Source organism: Pan paniscus, chromosome 2 (assembly GCF_029289425.2).
Source record: "Pan paniscus chromosome 2, NHGRI_mPanPan1-v2.0_pri, whole genome shotgun sequence".
NCBI lineage: Eukaryota > Metazoa > Chordata > Mammalia > Primates > Hominidae > Pan > Pan paniscus.
In genome coordinates, this window is record NC_085926.1 from 72,836,400 (window position 1) to 72,850,735 (window position 14,336).

At 42.5% G+C, this 14,336-nt stretch overlaps 1 protein-coding gene across 5 annotated transcripts in view; it reads left to right on the forward strand.

Moving 5' to 3' along the window:
* The first annotated feature begins 9,794 nt into the window (after window positions 1–9,794).
* Window positions 9,795–14,336, forward strand: part of GXYLT2 (glucoside xylosyltransferase 2) — a 92,944-nt gene continuing 88,402 nt past the window's right edge. For 2 of the 5 annotated variants that reach the window (XM_034956896.3, XM_034956895.3), the window contains exon 1: window positions 9,798–10,443. In XM_034956896.3, coding sequence (XP_034812787.2) covers window positions 10,169–10,443 — 275 coding nt within the window. In that variant the 5' untranslated portion in view covers window positions 9,798–10,168. Of the gene's footprint in view, window positions 10,444–14,336 lie in introns of all 5 variants that reach the window. The other 3 variants (XM_034956894.3, XM_034956892.3, XM_003815801.6) reach the window with 3 other exon arrangements.

Sequence of the window (14,336 nt, forward strand, 5' to 3'; positions counted from 1 at the left end):
GGTCTCTGCCTGAGTGTCCCTTGCTGTCCCCCTGCTTTGGCCACCACTCATCACCCCCACCAGAAGCTGCCCGCGCACCTGCTCCGCAAATGTCTTATAATAACAAAATATTCCTAATACTTCCCTCCCATCCCTTGTGTTATTACTGTCATTCCTTACACTTATACATAAGCTTTAATCATCAAATACATTGTTATTATTTTGAACAAACCTTTTGTTATATCAATTAAGAATTTTAAAAATATGTGTTGTATTTTATCTTCACTTATTCATTCTCTTAAGCTCTTCCTTTCTTTATGTAGATCCGAGGTTTGGACCTACATCATTTTCCTTCTCTCTGAAGAATTTCTTTTCACGATTCCTGCAAAGCAATTATACTGGCAACAAATTCCCTCAATTTTTGTTTGTCTAAGAAATTCTTTATTTCTCCTTCACTTTTGAAGGATAATTTATCAGGATACAGAGTTCTAGACTCGTGTTTTTTTTTTCTTCAACACTTCATGTATTTCCTTACTCGGTTCTCGCTTGCATGATTTCTGAGGAGAAGTCAGATGTAATTCTCATCTTTACTCCTTTACAGTTAAGATTTTATTTTCTGACTTCTTTCAAGATTTTTTTCTTTACCTTTGATTTTATGCAGTTTAAATATGATATGCCTAGGTATAGTCTCTTTCTTTCTTTTTCTCTTTCACACTTACATTGCTTAGTTTTCTGAGCTTCTTGGATCTGTGGCTTAGGATCTGCTATGGTTTGAATATGGTTTGTTTGTCCGTGCCAAAACTCGTGTTGAAATTTAATCTTCAATGTGGTGGTGTGGGGAGATGGGACCTACTGGGAGGTGTTTGGGTCAAGGTGGCAGATCCCTCATGAATTGCTTCGTGCTGTTCTTGTGGGTGTAAGTGAGTGCTCACTCTGGCGAGACTAAATTCATTTTTGAGAAAATGGATTTGTTCCCTCAAAAGTGGTTTATTATAAAGCCAGAATGCCCCTTGGGTTTTCTCTCTGGATGTGTCTACTTCCCCTTTTACTTTCTCCGCCATGTTATGACACAGTGCAAAAGCCTTTGCCAGAAGCCACACACCCTTAACTTCCTAGCTTACAGAACATTAAGCTAAGTAGGCTGAGCACAGTGGCTCACGCCTGTAATCCCAGCACTTTGGGAGGCTGAGGCGGATGGCTCACTTAAAGTCAGAGTTCGAGTCCAGCCTAGGCAAGATGGTGAAACCCAGTCTCTATTAAAAATACAAAAATTATCCAGGCATGGAATTATGCTCCTCAGGAGACTGAGGCACAAGAATCACTTTAACCGAGCAGGTAGAGGTTGCAGTGAGCCAAGATCGTGCCTGCACTCCAGCCTGGGCAACAATGTGAGATTCTGTCTCAAAAAAAAAAAATTGAGCTAAGTAAATCTCTTTTTTAAATAAATTATCCAGTCTGTTATATCAACACAAAATAAACTAAGACAATGTCTGACATTAACTTGAAGAAATTCTGAGTCATTATTGCTTCAAATATTTCTTCTGTTTCTTTCTTCTCCTTCTGGTATTCTCATTACACATAAATTACATATACCTTTGTAGTTACCCCACACTTCTTGGATATTCTGTTCCATTTCTTTTTCAGCCTGGTTCCTCCCTTTTGCTCTATTGCTTCTTCTCTGGCCATGTGATCTCTGCACATGGCTGGCTCCCCTTAACCTTTCACCATGAGTGGAAGGAGCTTGATGCCCTCACCAGAAGCAGATGCTGATGCCATGCTTCTTCTATAGCCTGCAGAACTGTGAGCCAAATAAACCTCTTTTTAAAAAAAATAGGCAAGGCATGGTGGCTCACACCTGTAATCCCAGCACTTTGGGAGGCCAAGATGGGTGAATCACTTGAGGTCAGGAGTTCGAGACCAGCCTGGCCAACATGGTGAAACGCTGTCTCTACTAAAAAATACAAAACTTAGCTGGGCGTGGTGGCAGGTACCTGTAATCCCAGCTACTTGGGAGGCTGAGGCAGAAGAATCGCTTCAACCCAGGAGGTGGAGGTTGCAGTGAGCCGAGATCTTGCCACTGTACTCCAGCCTGGGCAACAGAGCGAGACTCCATCTCAAAAAAATAAAAATAAAAAATAAATTATCCAGTTTCAGGCATCATTTTATAGCAACACTAAGTGGACTAAGACAAAGCCCTTAGATTATAAATCATAGTTGTTTTAAATTTCCAGTCTGATCAGTTCTCAAAAGAAGATATACAAATGGCCAACAAGCATATGGAAAAATGCTCAACATCACTAATTATCAGGGAAATGCAAATCAAAACCACAATACGATACCACTTCACTCCTACAAGAATGGCCGTAATAAAACAAAATCAAAAAATAATAGATGTTGGCGTGGATGTGGTGAAAAGGGAACACTTTTACGCTGTTGGTGGGAATATAAACTAGTACAACCACTATGGAAAACAGTGTGGAGATTTCTTAAAGAAATAAGAGTAGTTCTACTGTTTGATCTAGCAATCCCACTGCTAGGTATCTACCAGAGGAAAAGAAGTCATTGTACGAAAAAGATATTTGCACTTGCATGTTTAGGCAGCAAAATTGCAATTACAAAAATATGGAACCAGCCCAAATGCCCATTGACCAATGAACATGTATACCATGGAACACTACTCAGTCATAAAAAGGAATGAAATAATGGCATTCTCTGCAACATGGTTGGAATCGGAGACAATTATTCTAAGTGAAGTAACTCAGGAATGGAAAACCAAACATTGTATGTTCTCACTCATATGTGGGAGCTAAGCTATGAGGTCGCAAAGGCATAAGAATGATACATTGGACTTTGGGGACATGGGGGAAAGGGTGGGGAGTGGCAAGGAATAAAAACTACACATTGGGGGCCAGGCGCAGTGGCTCACAACTGTAATCCCAGCACTTTGGGAGGCCGAGGTGGGCGGATCACGAAGTCAGGAGATCGAGACCATCCTGGCTAACACGGTGAAACCCCGTCTCTACTAAAAATACAAAAAATTAGCCAGGCATGGTGGCGGGTGCCTGTAGTCTCAGCTACTGGGGAGGCTAAGGCAGGAGAATGGGGTGAACCCGGGAGGCGGAGCTTGCAGTGAGCCGAGATTGTGCCACTGCACTCCAGCCTGGGCGACAGAGCAAGACTCCGTCTCAAAACAAACAAACAAACAAAAACTACACATTGGGTACAGTGTACACTGCTCAGGTGATGGGTGCATCAAAAGCTCAGAAATTACCACTAAAGAATTTATTCATGTAACCAAACACCACCAGTTCCTCAAAAACCTATTGAAATAAAAAAAAAGTAAAATCTATCTACCAAAAAAATTAAATAAATAAATTTCCAGTCTGATAATTCCAACATCTGTGGCATATCTGAGTCTAGTTCTAGTGTTTGCATTGTCTCTTCAAACTGTATTTTTAGTCTTCTAGTATGCCATGCAATTTTTTGTTACATGCTGTATACAATGTAATAGAGAAAATAAACTATGGTAAATAGGCTTTTAGTGATATGGTGGTAAGGTGTCGGGAGGGGAAGCATTCTATAGTCCTATGATTAGGTCGCTGATTTTAATGAGCCTATGCCCCTTGGCTAGAAACTTGACAAGTGCTTCCAGTCCCCCTCTACGTAGGTGGGACAGGATGGTTAAAGGGAGCTGAAGTTGGGTATTTCCCTTCCCCAGTTCACTTAAGCTCCGATAAACCCCAATAGGTTGATAAAAAATAGTTTCTCTTGAGGGCAGGAAGAAGGCCTGATGTATTTAAAAATGATTACGTTTTCCTCCCCTTGCCGGAGCAGTAGGGGATTTTCCTCCAGTGTTCACTGTGAGAACCTGGCAGAGCTCCTGGAGGTAAACTCACAGAAGTGTGGGTCCTGTAAGACTGAGCCCCACCAACCACCAGGATTTTTAACTTTCTGACTTTTCCACACTAAGCCTTCAGCAATTTGTGAATTATAGTTTAGGTTTTCCTACCCCAGCACTGGTTCCTGCAGAGGTTTCTGCTTGGGTTAAGTTACACTTAATTCTCTGTATTTCCCTGGCTTTTCAAATTCTGGGACAATGGTTTGCCCTGTGACGTTACTTCTCTGATGGACCTAAAAATAATTGTTAAATTTCAGTTCGTGCAACTTTTCACTTGTTGTTAGGACAGAATAATGAGGTACAAACTCCTTACATGACAGACTGGAAACCAGAAGTCGTATCTGCTTTTTCTTTTTAGCTGAGCAAATTAGCTAACTCTTCTGTGTCTTAATCTCCTTATCAATAAATGACATAATAGCATCTACCCCTTAGATTATATGAGTTAACACATGTAAAGTTCTTAGAATGGAACTAGCATTTAGTAAGACATAATGAATGTTAATAATGACTACTACTATTAGTGCATTTGTGATGTAACTTCAAAATAGGAATATATGTATATATATATACACAGATATAATAAATATTTTATAATATCAATAAATATATATTACTCCTTAATCGCTGCTTTATTAGATCAATGTTTGCTGGATAGGGCTCCAGATTGGGCCAAGTTAGGATGAATAGCTAACAACTAGTAGTTGACAATGAATGCTTTATGGTAACCATTAATTTCACATAGAATTGCTGCACTTAATTCTCACAAGAAATATATAAATGCTATTATTATCCTCATTGGATACATGAGGACATGAAGCTTAGGAAGAGAAAGTAACTTGCCCAGAAGTGTACAGCTAGTAAGGAATGGAGCTAATATTTGACCCTAAGAAATTTTACTACAGAACGTGAGCTCATTTCTGCCTTCTAATTTATTATTTTTTAAAAGCTGTATAATATTCTACAATGGTGTAAATGGTCAGCTGATTTACAACAAATACTAATAATATTCACTGAGAGAAAGATGATCTTTTTAACAAATGGGTTAATTAAATATCCATAGAAAAACATAAATCCTGTCCTCTGCCTTTATACATTACACATAAAAATAATCCACGATCGGTTGTAGATCTACCTGTGAAAAATCAAATAATATAGAGTCTAGAACTATGCTTTCCAACGTGGCAGCCATTAGCCCCATGTTACTATTTAAATTAAATAAAATTAAAAATCATTTCCTTAGTTGTACCAGCCACATTTCAAGTGCTCCACAGCCATATGGGGTTGTTGGACTACCATATTGGATGGGAAAGATATTGAACATTACCATTATCACAGAAACTTCTATCTTTTATTTACTATTTTGATTTTTGTAGACATAGGGTCTCATTTTGTTGCCCAGGCTAGTCTTGAACTTCTGGCCTCAAGTGATTCTCCCACCTCCTGTCCCAAAGTACTAGGATTACGGGTGTGAACCACCAGACCCAGCCCAGACAGCTCTATTGTAATAGAAGATAAAAGAATTTCTTGAGACCAAGAGGTAGGCAAAGATTTCTTAGACAAAACACCAAACCTACTAACCCTGAGAGAAAAGACTGATAAGCTGAACTTCAAAAAAAAAAAAGAAAGAAACTGGATCCTTCCAACAATCATGTGAGTGAAACCAGGAGCAGATCTTTCCCCAGCTGAGCCTTCAGATGAGACCACAGACCTGGGCCAACAACTGATTATAGCTTTGTGAGAGACTGTGAAGCAGAGGGCTCAGCTAAGCTATCCCTAGATTCCTGACTGACAGAAACTATGAGATTATGCATATTATCTTAAGCCACTAAATGTTGGGGTCATTTTTTTTGCAACAATAGATCAGTAATATAAGAGGTGAGGGAAAGAGGATGGTTTCCACCTAATTTCTGGCCTGAGCAACTAGGTAACTAGAGGTGTCAAGATTCTAGGAGAAAAAATAGATTTCAGAGCTTCCAAATTATTAAATATTCCCACATCCAGAACTTTTAATACAGTGGATTCTCAACAAATTAAAATAAAATGCTAATATGGCAATGATTTAGAATATAATTGAATTTTAGATGATTTATAAAGCATTAAAATTAAGCATTTTTTTTGTATCAGACATCTAAGTGAGACATTGGGTAAGCCATGGGTAAGGGAGTCTAGAAGCCTTTTCTATAACATTAGAGGATGTAGCTCATTCTGTCTTGTCACCGCCAGTTAAGAAGTGCCTTTCACCCTCTGCCATGATTCTGAGGCCTCCCCAGCCATGTGGAACTACATGTGCATTGCCATTGCGATTTCTCTTCTCATGATCCTGATATGTGCTATTGGCTACTTACAGAGCATACAAGCAACACGCAGCCTAGATCCTCCCATTCTTCTGTTACCAGATCTTTAATTTTGCCCTGAATACCTTGGTTGCAATCACTGTGCTTGTTTATCCAAACTCCATTCAGGAATACATACGACAACTGCCTCCGATTTTTCCCTACAGAGATGATGTCATGTCAGTGAATCCTACCTGTTTGGTCCTTATTATTCTTCTGTTTATTAGCATTATCTTGACTTTTAAGGGTTACTTGATTAGCTGTTTTGGAACTGCTATCAATGCCAGGAACTCCTCTGATGTCCTGATTTACATTACCAGCAATGACACTACCCCGTATGATGATACCACTGTGAATGGTGCTGCCAAGGAGCCACCACCACCTTCCATGTCTGCCTAAGCCTTCAAGTGGGCAGAGCTGAGGGCAGCAGCTTGACTTTTTGGACATCTGAGCAATAATTCTGTTATTTCACTTCTGCGATGAGCTCTCTGAGCTTGTTTGTTGCTGAAATGCTACTTTTAAAAGTTTAGATTTTAGGTTGAAGCCTGTAGTTTTTAACGTATGCTTTGCTAGAACACTGTGATAGATTAGCTATAGAATTCTTTCTGTAGGATTGGGGGCGTAACGGGCTTCACTAACCTTCCCTAGGCACTGAAACTTCCCCCAAATCTGATGGACCTAGAGTCAGAGAAGTCCACTTTTGTACCTGCTGGGACCCAAAGTTGGGCAGTTAGTCACATTTTTTCTCTCTGTTCCCTCTCTTTTGAAAGTGTAAAATAAAATAAAAAATAGACAACTTTTTCTTAAGCCATTCCAGTGTAGAAAACAAAACCTTATGAAAACAGGAATGTAAATTAGGTAATCATTATTCTAATTAGTTAAATAGAAGTCCTTATGTATGTGTTACAAGAATTTCCCCCAATAACACCCTTTATGACTTAAGTTCAATGACAGTTTGCGCTTGGTGATAAAGGATTTTCTCCATGGCCTGAATTAAGACCATTAGAAAACATCAGGCCATGGGAGCAGTAACCATCTGATGACTGTTCTTGTGCATCTGGTGTCCAGGGACATGGGCGACGTGCCTCATCTGTGTTAGAGGGTGGAACAGATGTGTTTGGCACTGTATGGGATCTGGTGTTCCTCTTCTCCTGGATTCACATCCCCACCCAAGGCCCTCTTAAGTGTTCTGCCCTAGCCTGGTTCAAGGAGGTCATCCAACTGACTTTATCAAGTGGAATTGGGATATATTTGATATACATTTGCCTAACAACACGGAAAAGGGTTTTCCTCCTTCTTTCCCTGCAAGGGACATCCTACTGCTTTGAACTTCCAAGTATGCGTAGTCATCTTTTAAAATGTAAAAGTTTTCAGAAAAATTAGGTTTGCTTTCCTTGTATGTGCTTATTATCTTGACTACCTGAATTGCGAGGGATTTTTATATATTCATATGTTCCAAAGTCAGCAACTCTCCTGTTGGTTCATTATTGAATGTGCTGTAAATGAAGTCTTTTGCAACTAAAATGAGATTTGACCACATCCAAGGAAAAAAAAAATTAGAGGATGTAGTTTTCCACCAATCAGAGCAATCCAAACAAATCCAAAAGTTGAGTTTGGACTCAGTGCAAGGAGGCAGATCAGGCTTTTTTTTTTGGCTTCAGTGAGGTTCAAGAAAACTGAGTCCTCTCTTTGGTCCATTATTCTTTGGTGTTTGAGGCTAAAACCCTGGCTACTAATCAAGTGTTACTTTGACTCACTTTGCCTTTGTTTATCCTTGTTGCATCTGTCCTCCTAGAGGTAGAAGGGAGGGGGCAAGACAGAGTTGGGAATGCCTGCTTCTCTGGGCCACATGTCAACAGAGTGGTGGCCATTTCTAAACCTGAAAGATCTAAACATCATGCCTTAGCCTGGCCTAGTGTTTCTCAACAGGGTCCCACATTGGTCCAGGATAGTTTTCGTTGTTGGCATGTCCTGAGCATTGCAGGAGGTTTTGCATATGCTAGTAGAACCTGTCAGCCTTCCCACAATTCCAGATGCTTCCTAGTAGGATGGAACCTTCTCCCTCATCTTTGAGAACTAATGGATTCTTTGCGCTTACTCACCTACAACATGTCCCCCACACTGAACTTGCACCCTGCCATTTCCTAGATGTCTGCTTGGCAAGAGCTTCCAAATTACTAAATATTCTCATCCCTAGAACTTTAAATACAATGGGTTCTCAAGGAATTAATATAAAATGCTAATATGAGAATAATTCAGAATATAACTAAATCTTAGATTATTTATAAAGCAACATGGAATCTTGTAGAAACTCAGGGACAGGCTGGGCGCGGTGGCTCATGCCTGTAATCCCAGCACTTTGGAAGAACGAGACGGGTGGATCACTTGAGGTCAGGTGTTCAAGACCAGCCTGGCCAACGTGGTGAAACCCCGTCTCTACTAAATATACAAAAATCAGCCGGGTATGGTGGCGCAGCCTGTAATCCCAGCTACTTGGGAGGCTGAGGCAGGAGAATGGCTTGAACCCGGGAGGCGGAAGCTGCAGTGAGTTGAGATTGCACCATTGCACTCCTGCCTGGGCTACAGAGTGATCAAAAAAAAAAAAAAAAAAAAAAACTGAAAAACTCAGGGACGTTGTTATAACTTAACTAGTGTTCTTTGTTCTGTGGTGTGCTGAAAAGAGAGTTAATGGAGTCCTGGCTGTCAGTTCACCGTGAGTCATAAGAGGATGTGTCCTAATGTTTCAGATTTGTAACTGGGGATCCCCTGGAAGAATCGTCTGGAAATTACGACCTTCATCTGGCGATTGCAGCTGTTAAAGTCTCCAAAGAAGCCATTCTTACATTGTGTTGTGAAATTATTACTCTATCTCAAATCTGTGCCAGAAAGAAAATAAAATGTGTGTTTATGTGTATATTATAAGCTATGTTTTATTGAACTAATCATTACAGAACTTTTATTGGGCACCGACTGTGAGCCAGGCACTGTGCTAGTTTCTTTGAAGGCATTATTTAATTTAATGCTCACAAAACGCCTCTGTAGTGAGCAGTATTGTCATTCCCATTTTGCATGTAAGGAAGTTAAGGCTTAAGAAAGTTATGCAGCTTCCTCAGGATCACCAAGCCAGTTAACCACAGTGTCAGATTTCACATCCAAACTTTGAAATTCATTCTCTAATTTCTTCAGACTACAGGGATCGGTTCGGTCCAGTCTAGCTGTCCCAAGTTCTACTTTGGTGTTTTGAGTCTGAAACCCCAACTACTAATCACGTGTTACTTTTACTCGCTTTGCCTTATTGCATGTGTCCTTGTTGAATATGTCCTCCTCCAGGAAAAATGGAGGTGGCAAGACAGAGGCGGCAATAGGGGTTTATTCAACAGATATTTATTGGGCACCACCACCCGCAGATCCCTGCACTGGGCAAACAGGACAGAGATGTTCCTGCCTGAAAGGATGTGTGGATAAGTGCACAAATGTGTGGATAGATGGATAAAATAAATAAGGAGGAAACACATGGAATACATCAACAAATAAGTGAATCATGGTATGAGAGAATCAGCGGGAACAGTGGATGGCATGGGTGGGTGAGTGAATGGGGAAGTAAACGAACGAAAGAACGAATGAATGAATGAATGAATGAAGTGGTTTTGAGTCTGAGCTACCAGAAGCCCGAGAGCCTGGCTGCGGGCGGGCGGAGGGGCGGCTACTCCACACAGTACGGTAGGCGCGGGCTGCTCCTCCTGTAACCCAGCTCTCACCGCCTCCCCCTCCTCTCCTCTCTCTCCTCCTCCTTCGCCGTCGCCGCCGCCGCCGGCCGCCCGCCGGCCGCCACGACCCCAGTCCCCGGCGGGCGGGCGGAGGAGGCGACCGCCGCGCGCTGCTGCACTCATCCTGCCGCCGCCGCGATGCGCAGAGGGGCCGAGCCGCCTGGGGGCCGCCGCCGCCGCCGCGCCGCACCATGAAGCTCCGCAGCAAGGCGGCGGCGCTGCTCTTGCTCGCGCTGGCCGCGCTGCTGCTGGCGCTGCTGTCCCTGCGCGCTGGCCGCGCTGAGCCCCCAGCGCTGCCCGCGCGCCCCGCGTCCGCCCCGCAGCGCCACCCCGCGCCTGTCCCCGCGCGCTGGCCCGGGCCGGGCGCCCTCCCCGGGGCCAGCCCGGGAGTTCGGAGGCGCCGGCCCCCGCGTCCGCGCCCCCGAGCGGGCCGCCGGGGCGCTGCGAGACTGGAGAAGTTGGCGAGGTGAGTCGTGGCAACCCCAGAATCCCATCTGCGGACCCGTGTCTTGCTCCCTACACCCGTGCCAAGTCCAAGGGAGGCTTTGCGCTGGAGAGACAGATTTCCAAGTTTCACCCACGGGCTGCCCACCTCTGTTTTTAGCCCGATAGAAAAGAAGACCCACCTTGGTGGAGTCCCCCTTAACAGCTCGGTGTTGATAATCACGTACATTTTTTGAAGTGTCAAGGAAAGTGGTTTCGTACATTACATTTTTTAACTGTCAAGGCAAGGCGTATTTTTGCACTCTTGCAAACATGCACCCTTTGTTTAATTTGTCAAAAGCCATCACGGTGCAAGAATGTTTTATCTAATTCTCATGTTTCACGGGAGAATTTTACCGAAACCTCAGATATGGTTGAGTTGGAAAAGTTAGATGTTTACCAAGGACTGGCAGCCTCTCATTCAACCTCGAGTACCCCCATGCTTAGAACAGAAGAGACACTTGACCTAAGTTTATTAAAAAGAAGTTTTCTCCTTGAAAGGACTGATGCGTGGCACAGAAAAGACAGAGTGGGGGTTTCCAGATCCTCATTCTGTTTCAGGCTCAAGTGTGGTCAAAGGGTCCTCCTACAAGAAAAACATCTTAACCTTCAACCTTGTGTTTGATACTCTCTTTCCCTACACAAAGCCTAACACGCGGAGGCTTTTCATCAGAGAGCTTTATTTTTGGCCTCAGGGTTGCTGGAACGCCCCGCAGGTTAGGGATTTGAGTTCATTTCCTTTGTTGTGGAGGGCTTTTCAACAATCCCCTTGTCTTGTAGCGAGTCTGTTTCATCTGCCCTTTCAAAACTGTTGTTTCTAACTGCCATTGCAACGTCCTTGTTTGCTGGGCTCATTAATTTCAACCTGAAAGGAGCTGAAAAATTATTTTTGACCATAATGACTAAATCTCTTTGGTGCTTTTACTGTAACTAAAAGACACGAAACCTCAAGAAGTAGCTGTGTCAGCCTTTGTTTCCCTTCTGTCTCAGTACAAATGGGTACTGACAAGTTTTAGGGGGAAAAAACCCCAACAATCTGTCACTTTAAAGTACTTATAACACTTTACAGCCCTTTCTGGATGTATACAGTCTTTAAGGATATCTCTGTTAGGAAATTAATAGGATTTCCCCTCTTCTATACTGGAGTTTCTTGTAAGAGATTAATTAGGGTTTAACTGCAAGTTTAATATGATTGCTAAGTTTGATGGGACAACTGGTAAGATAATAATAACTGTCACCCTTAACATCGCTAACCTATTGCCAGGGACAGTGCTAACCGCAGTACGTACAAATAGTCACAGTTAACGCTTAACATATACAACTACATAATCCACACCATAACCTCCCCCACACCGCTGTTTTTCTTTTGTTTGTTTGTTTGTTTTTGTGACAAAGTCTCCCTCTGTTGCCCAGGCTGGAGTGCAGTGCTGCGATCTCTGCTCACTGCAACCGCTGTCTCCCGGGTTCAAGCCTCCCAGTTTCAAGTGATTCTTGTGCCTCAGCCTGCCAGGTAGCTGGCAAACAGGCGTGTGCCACCATGCCCAGCTGATTTTTGTATTTTTAGTAGAGAGACGGGGTTTCACCATATTGGCCAGGAACTCCTGAGCCCAGTGATCCATCTGCCTCAGCCTTTCCCAAAGTGCTAGGATTACAGGCGTGAGCCACCGCGCCGGGCCCACACCATAACCCTTTGACAGTGGTTCTCAAAGTGTGGACTTCAGACCAGTGGCACAGGCATCATCTGGGAACTTGTTAGAAATGCAGATTCCTGGGCCCCACCCCAGCCCTACAGAATCAGAAGCTTTGGGGGGTCAGCAACCGTGTTTTAACACGTCCCTCCCATTGTTTCTCATGCACAACAAAGTTTGAGAACCCGCTCTGCAAAGTAAGCACCAGTGGTATCCCCACTTTTCAGATGAGGAAAGTATTGCACAAGGGTTAGCAGTTTGTCCAAGGTTCACAGGTAACCTGGTAGAGAAGGATAAAGATCCAGGCAGTGTGGGCTCAGGTTGAGCACTTACCTGCTATGCTGATGTCAGGCCATAGACTTGCCTGCAATTCGTAATTTTACTGAGATGTTTTTTAAAGAAACACTGTAGATTTTTGGATCTGTCTCATTCTTCAAGGTGTCGAGAACAGTGGCGCAGCATCTTTTTGTGTCTATCTGAACAAAGTGTCTCTGACTAGGAGGAGATCATGAACAGAATCCAAATGGATGTTTTAGGGAAGGAGTGTTTCTATTTCCAGGAGCAACAGTACCCTTGAAGCCATTTTTCTTTTGAACATATCTCTTAGATTATCATGGAAATCATGGCCAACACCATAGGAATAAGGAACAAAATTTTAAAACTGGGGAAGGAGTAAAAAACAAAAGCCACAGGAAGTCTCAGGCTCAAATGCATAAACAGTTGACATTTTCTGGGACTTATTTATTGTTTCTCTTGCTACCTCCACAGAAATGGCAACAGAAGATTCTGAAGTTGTGAGGGAGCAGGAGGAAAGATCTCTGCTCGGTCTCCTTTATTGCTTTCCTAATTCTGCTTGGGTTAAATTTTTGTGGTTTAGGAGGAATTTCATTTAGGGAGGGAAGAGAAAGCCTCGTGTTTTCAGAAAACGAGTGCTTTAATCTCTTTACATGGCTAGAATCCAGAAGAGATGAAGGCTACGTGATCTCATTTCTCTGGCCTGGGGAGGGTCAGGCTTGTGGTTGTAGTTAGCTGAGAGCCTGGAGTTGGATGTGACACAGTCCACCACCTGCTTACCATCCACAGCCTGTGCTGCCTCGCCTCCCACAGGGGGCTGCTGTAAGTGAAGTTCTGCCACGTCAACGCAGGAAACATAGCACTCTCCTTCCACATCTTGTTTTCATTTCACAGAAGTTTCCAAGGATTTGCCTCGTTAGTAGGCAGACCCTTCAATTTTATAACTAGTCATTTGTATGCAATCTGCCCTGTGGTGGCCTCCTTCTCTATAAATATAAAGCCAAGAGGTAAGTAAGGTCTGAGCTTTTCTTTCAAGGGGGGATTTGAAAATGAACACCATTCTGGAAGCAGCAGTCCCAGTGCACAAAACAAATGAAATCTTCCTTCTATTTTGGCTTATTGGTGATTTACAGCTGGCTGACTTCCAAAAAGAGTCTGAGACAACGTATAGTAAAAGACACATATACAATAAGTCCATTGAAATGGTATAAAAAATGAAAAGTCATAAAGAAGAGGGGTAAATAAATACTGTTTGTCAAAAATAAACAATACCTTTGTTAGTAGGATTAAGTGTTCAATTTAAGCCTGGCAGCCATTTCAAAAAGGGAACCATGATGGGCGGCCTCATTTTCACTGAACAAGAGGAAAGGTTTATCAAGAGAGATCTTTTTTTTTTTTTTTCATGAAACTGAATGATAAAATGAGAATTGTACTTGGGAACAGATTTTAGACATTAGAAGACTCTAGGTTGCTTCTGAAAACTCCTCCTTGAGCCTACATACAGAAAAGGAAGGTTAACTGCTAATCAGTGCAATATTGAAAAGAATTTGGCATGTGGAGTCCAGCAAATTGGGTTCTAGTCCAAAGCCATTTCACCTTATTTTCTTCATCTGTGAAATGAGCAAATTAATCCAAAAGTTGTCTAAGATATCTTCCAGCTCAGACATTTGATGATCCTATGATGAGATCATCAAGTTTAGCAGCAAAATCCCAACAATGGTTATTGCATGGCCCTTTGTGCTAACTCTTGCAAAATCACTGTTTCTCATTTATGGGCTCCATCCTAGCGCTCTTACTGATTACTCAACCGCAACCCTGTCCTGAACTTTATTCTTTTTTTCTGTGTTGGCCTGGATATTGTTGTTTCTCTTAAAATATGGCTTCTAAGGGAGAC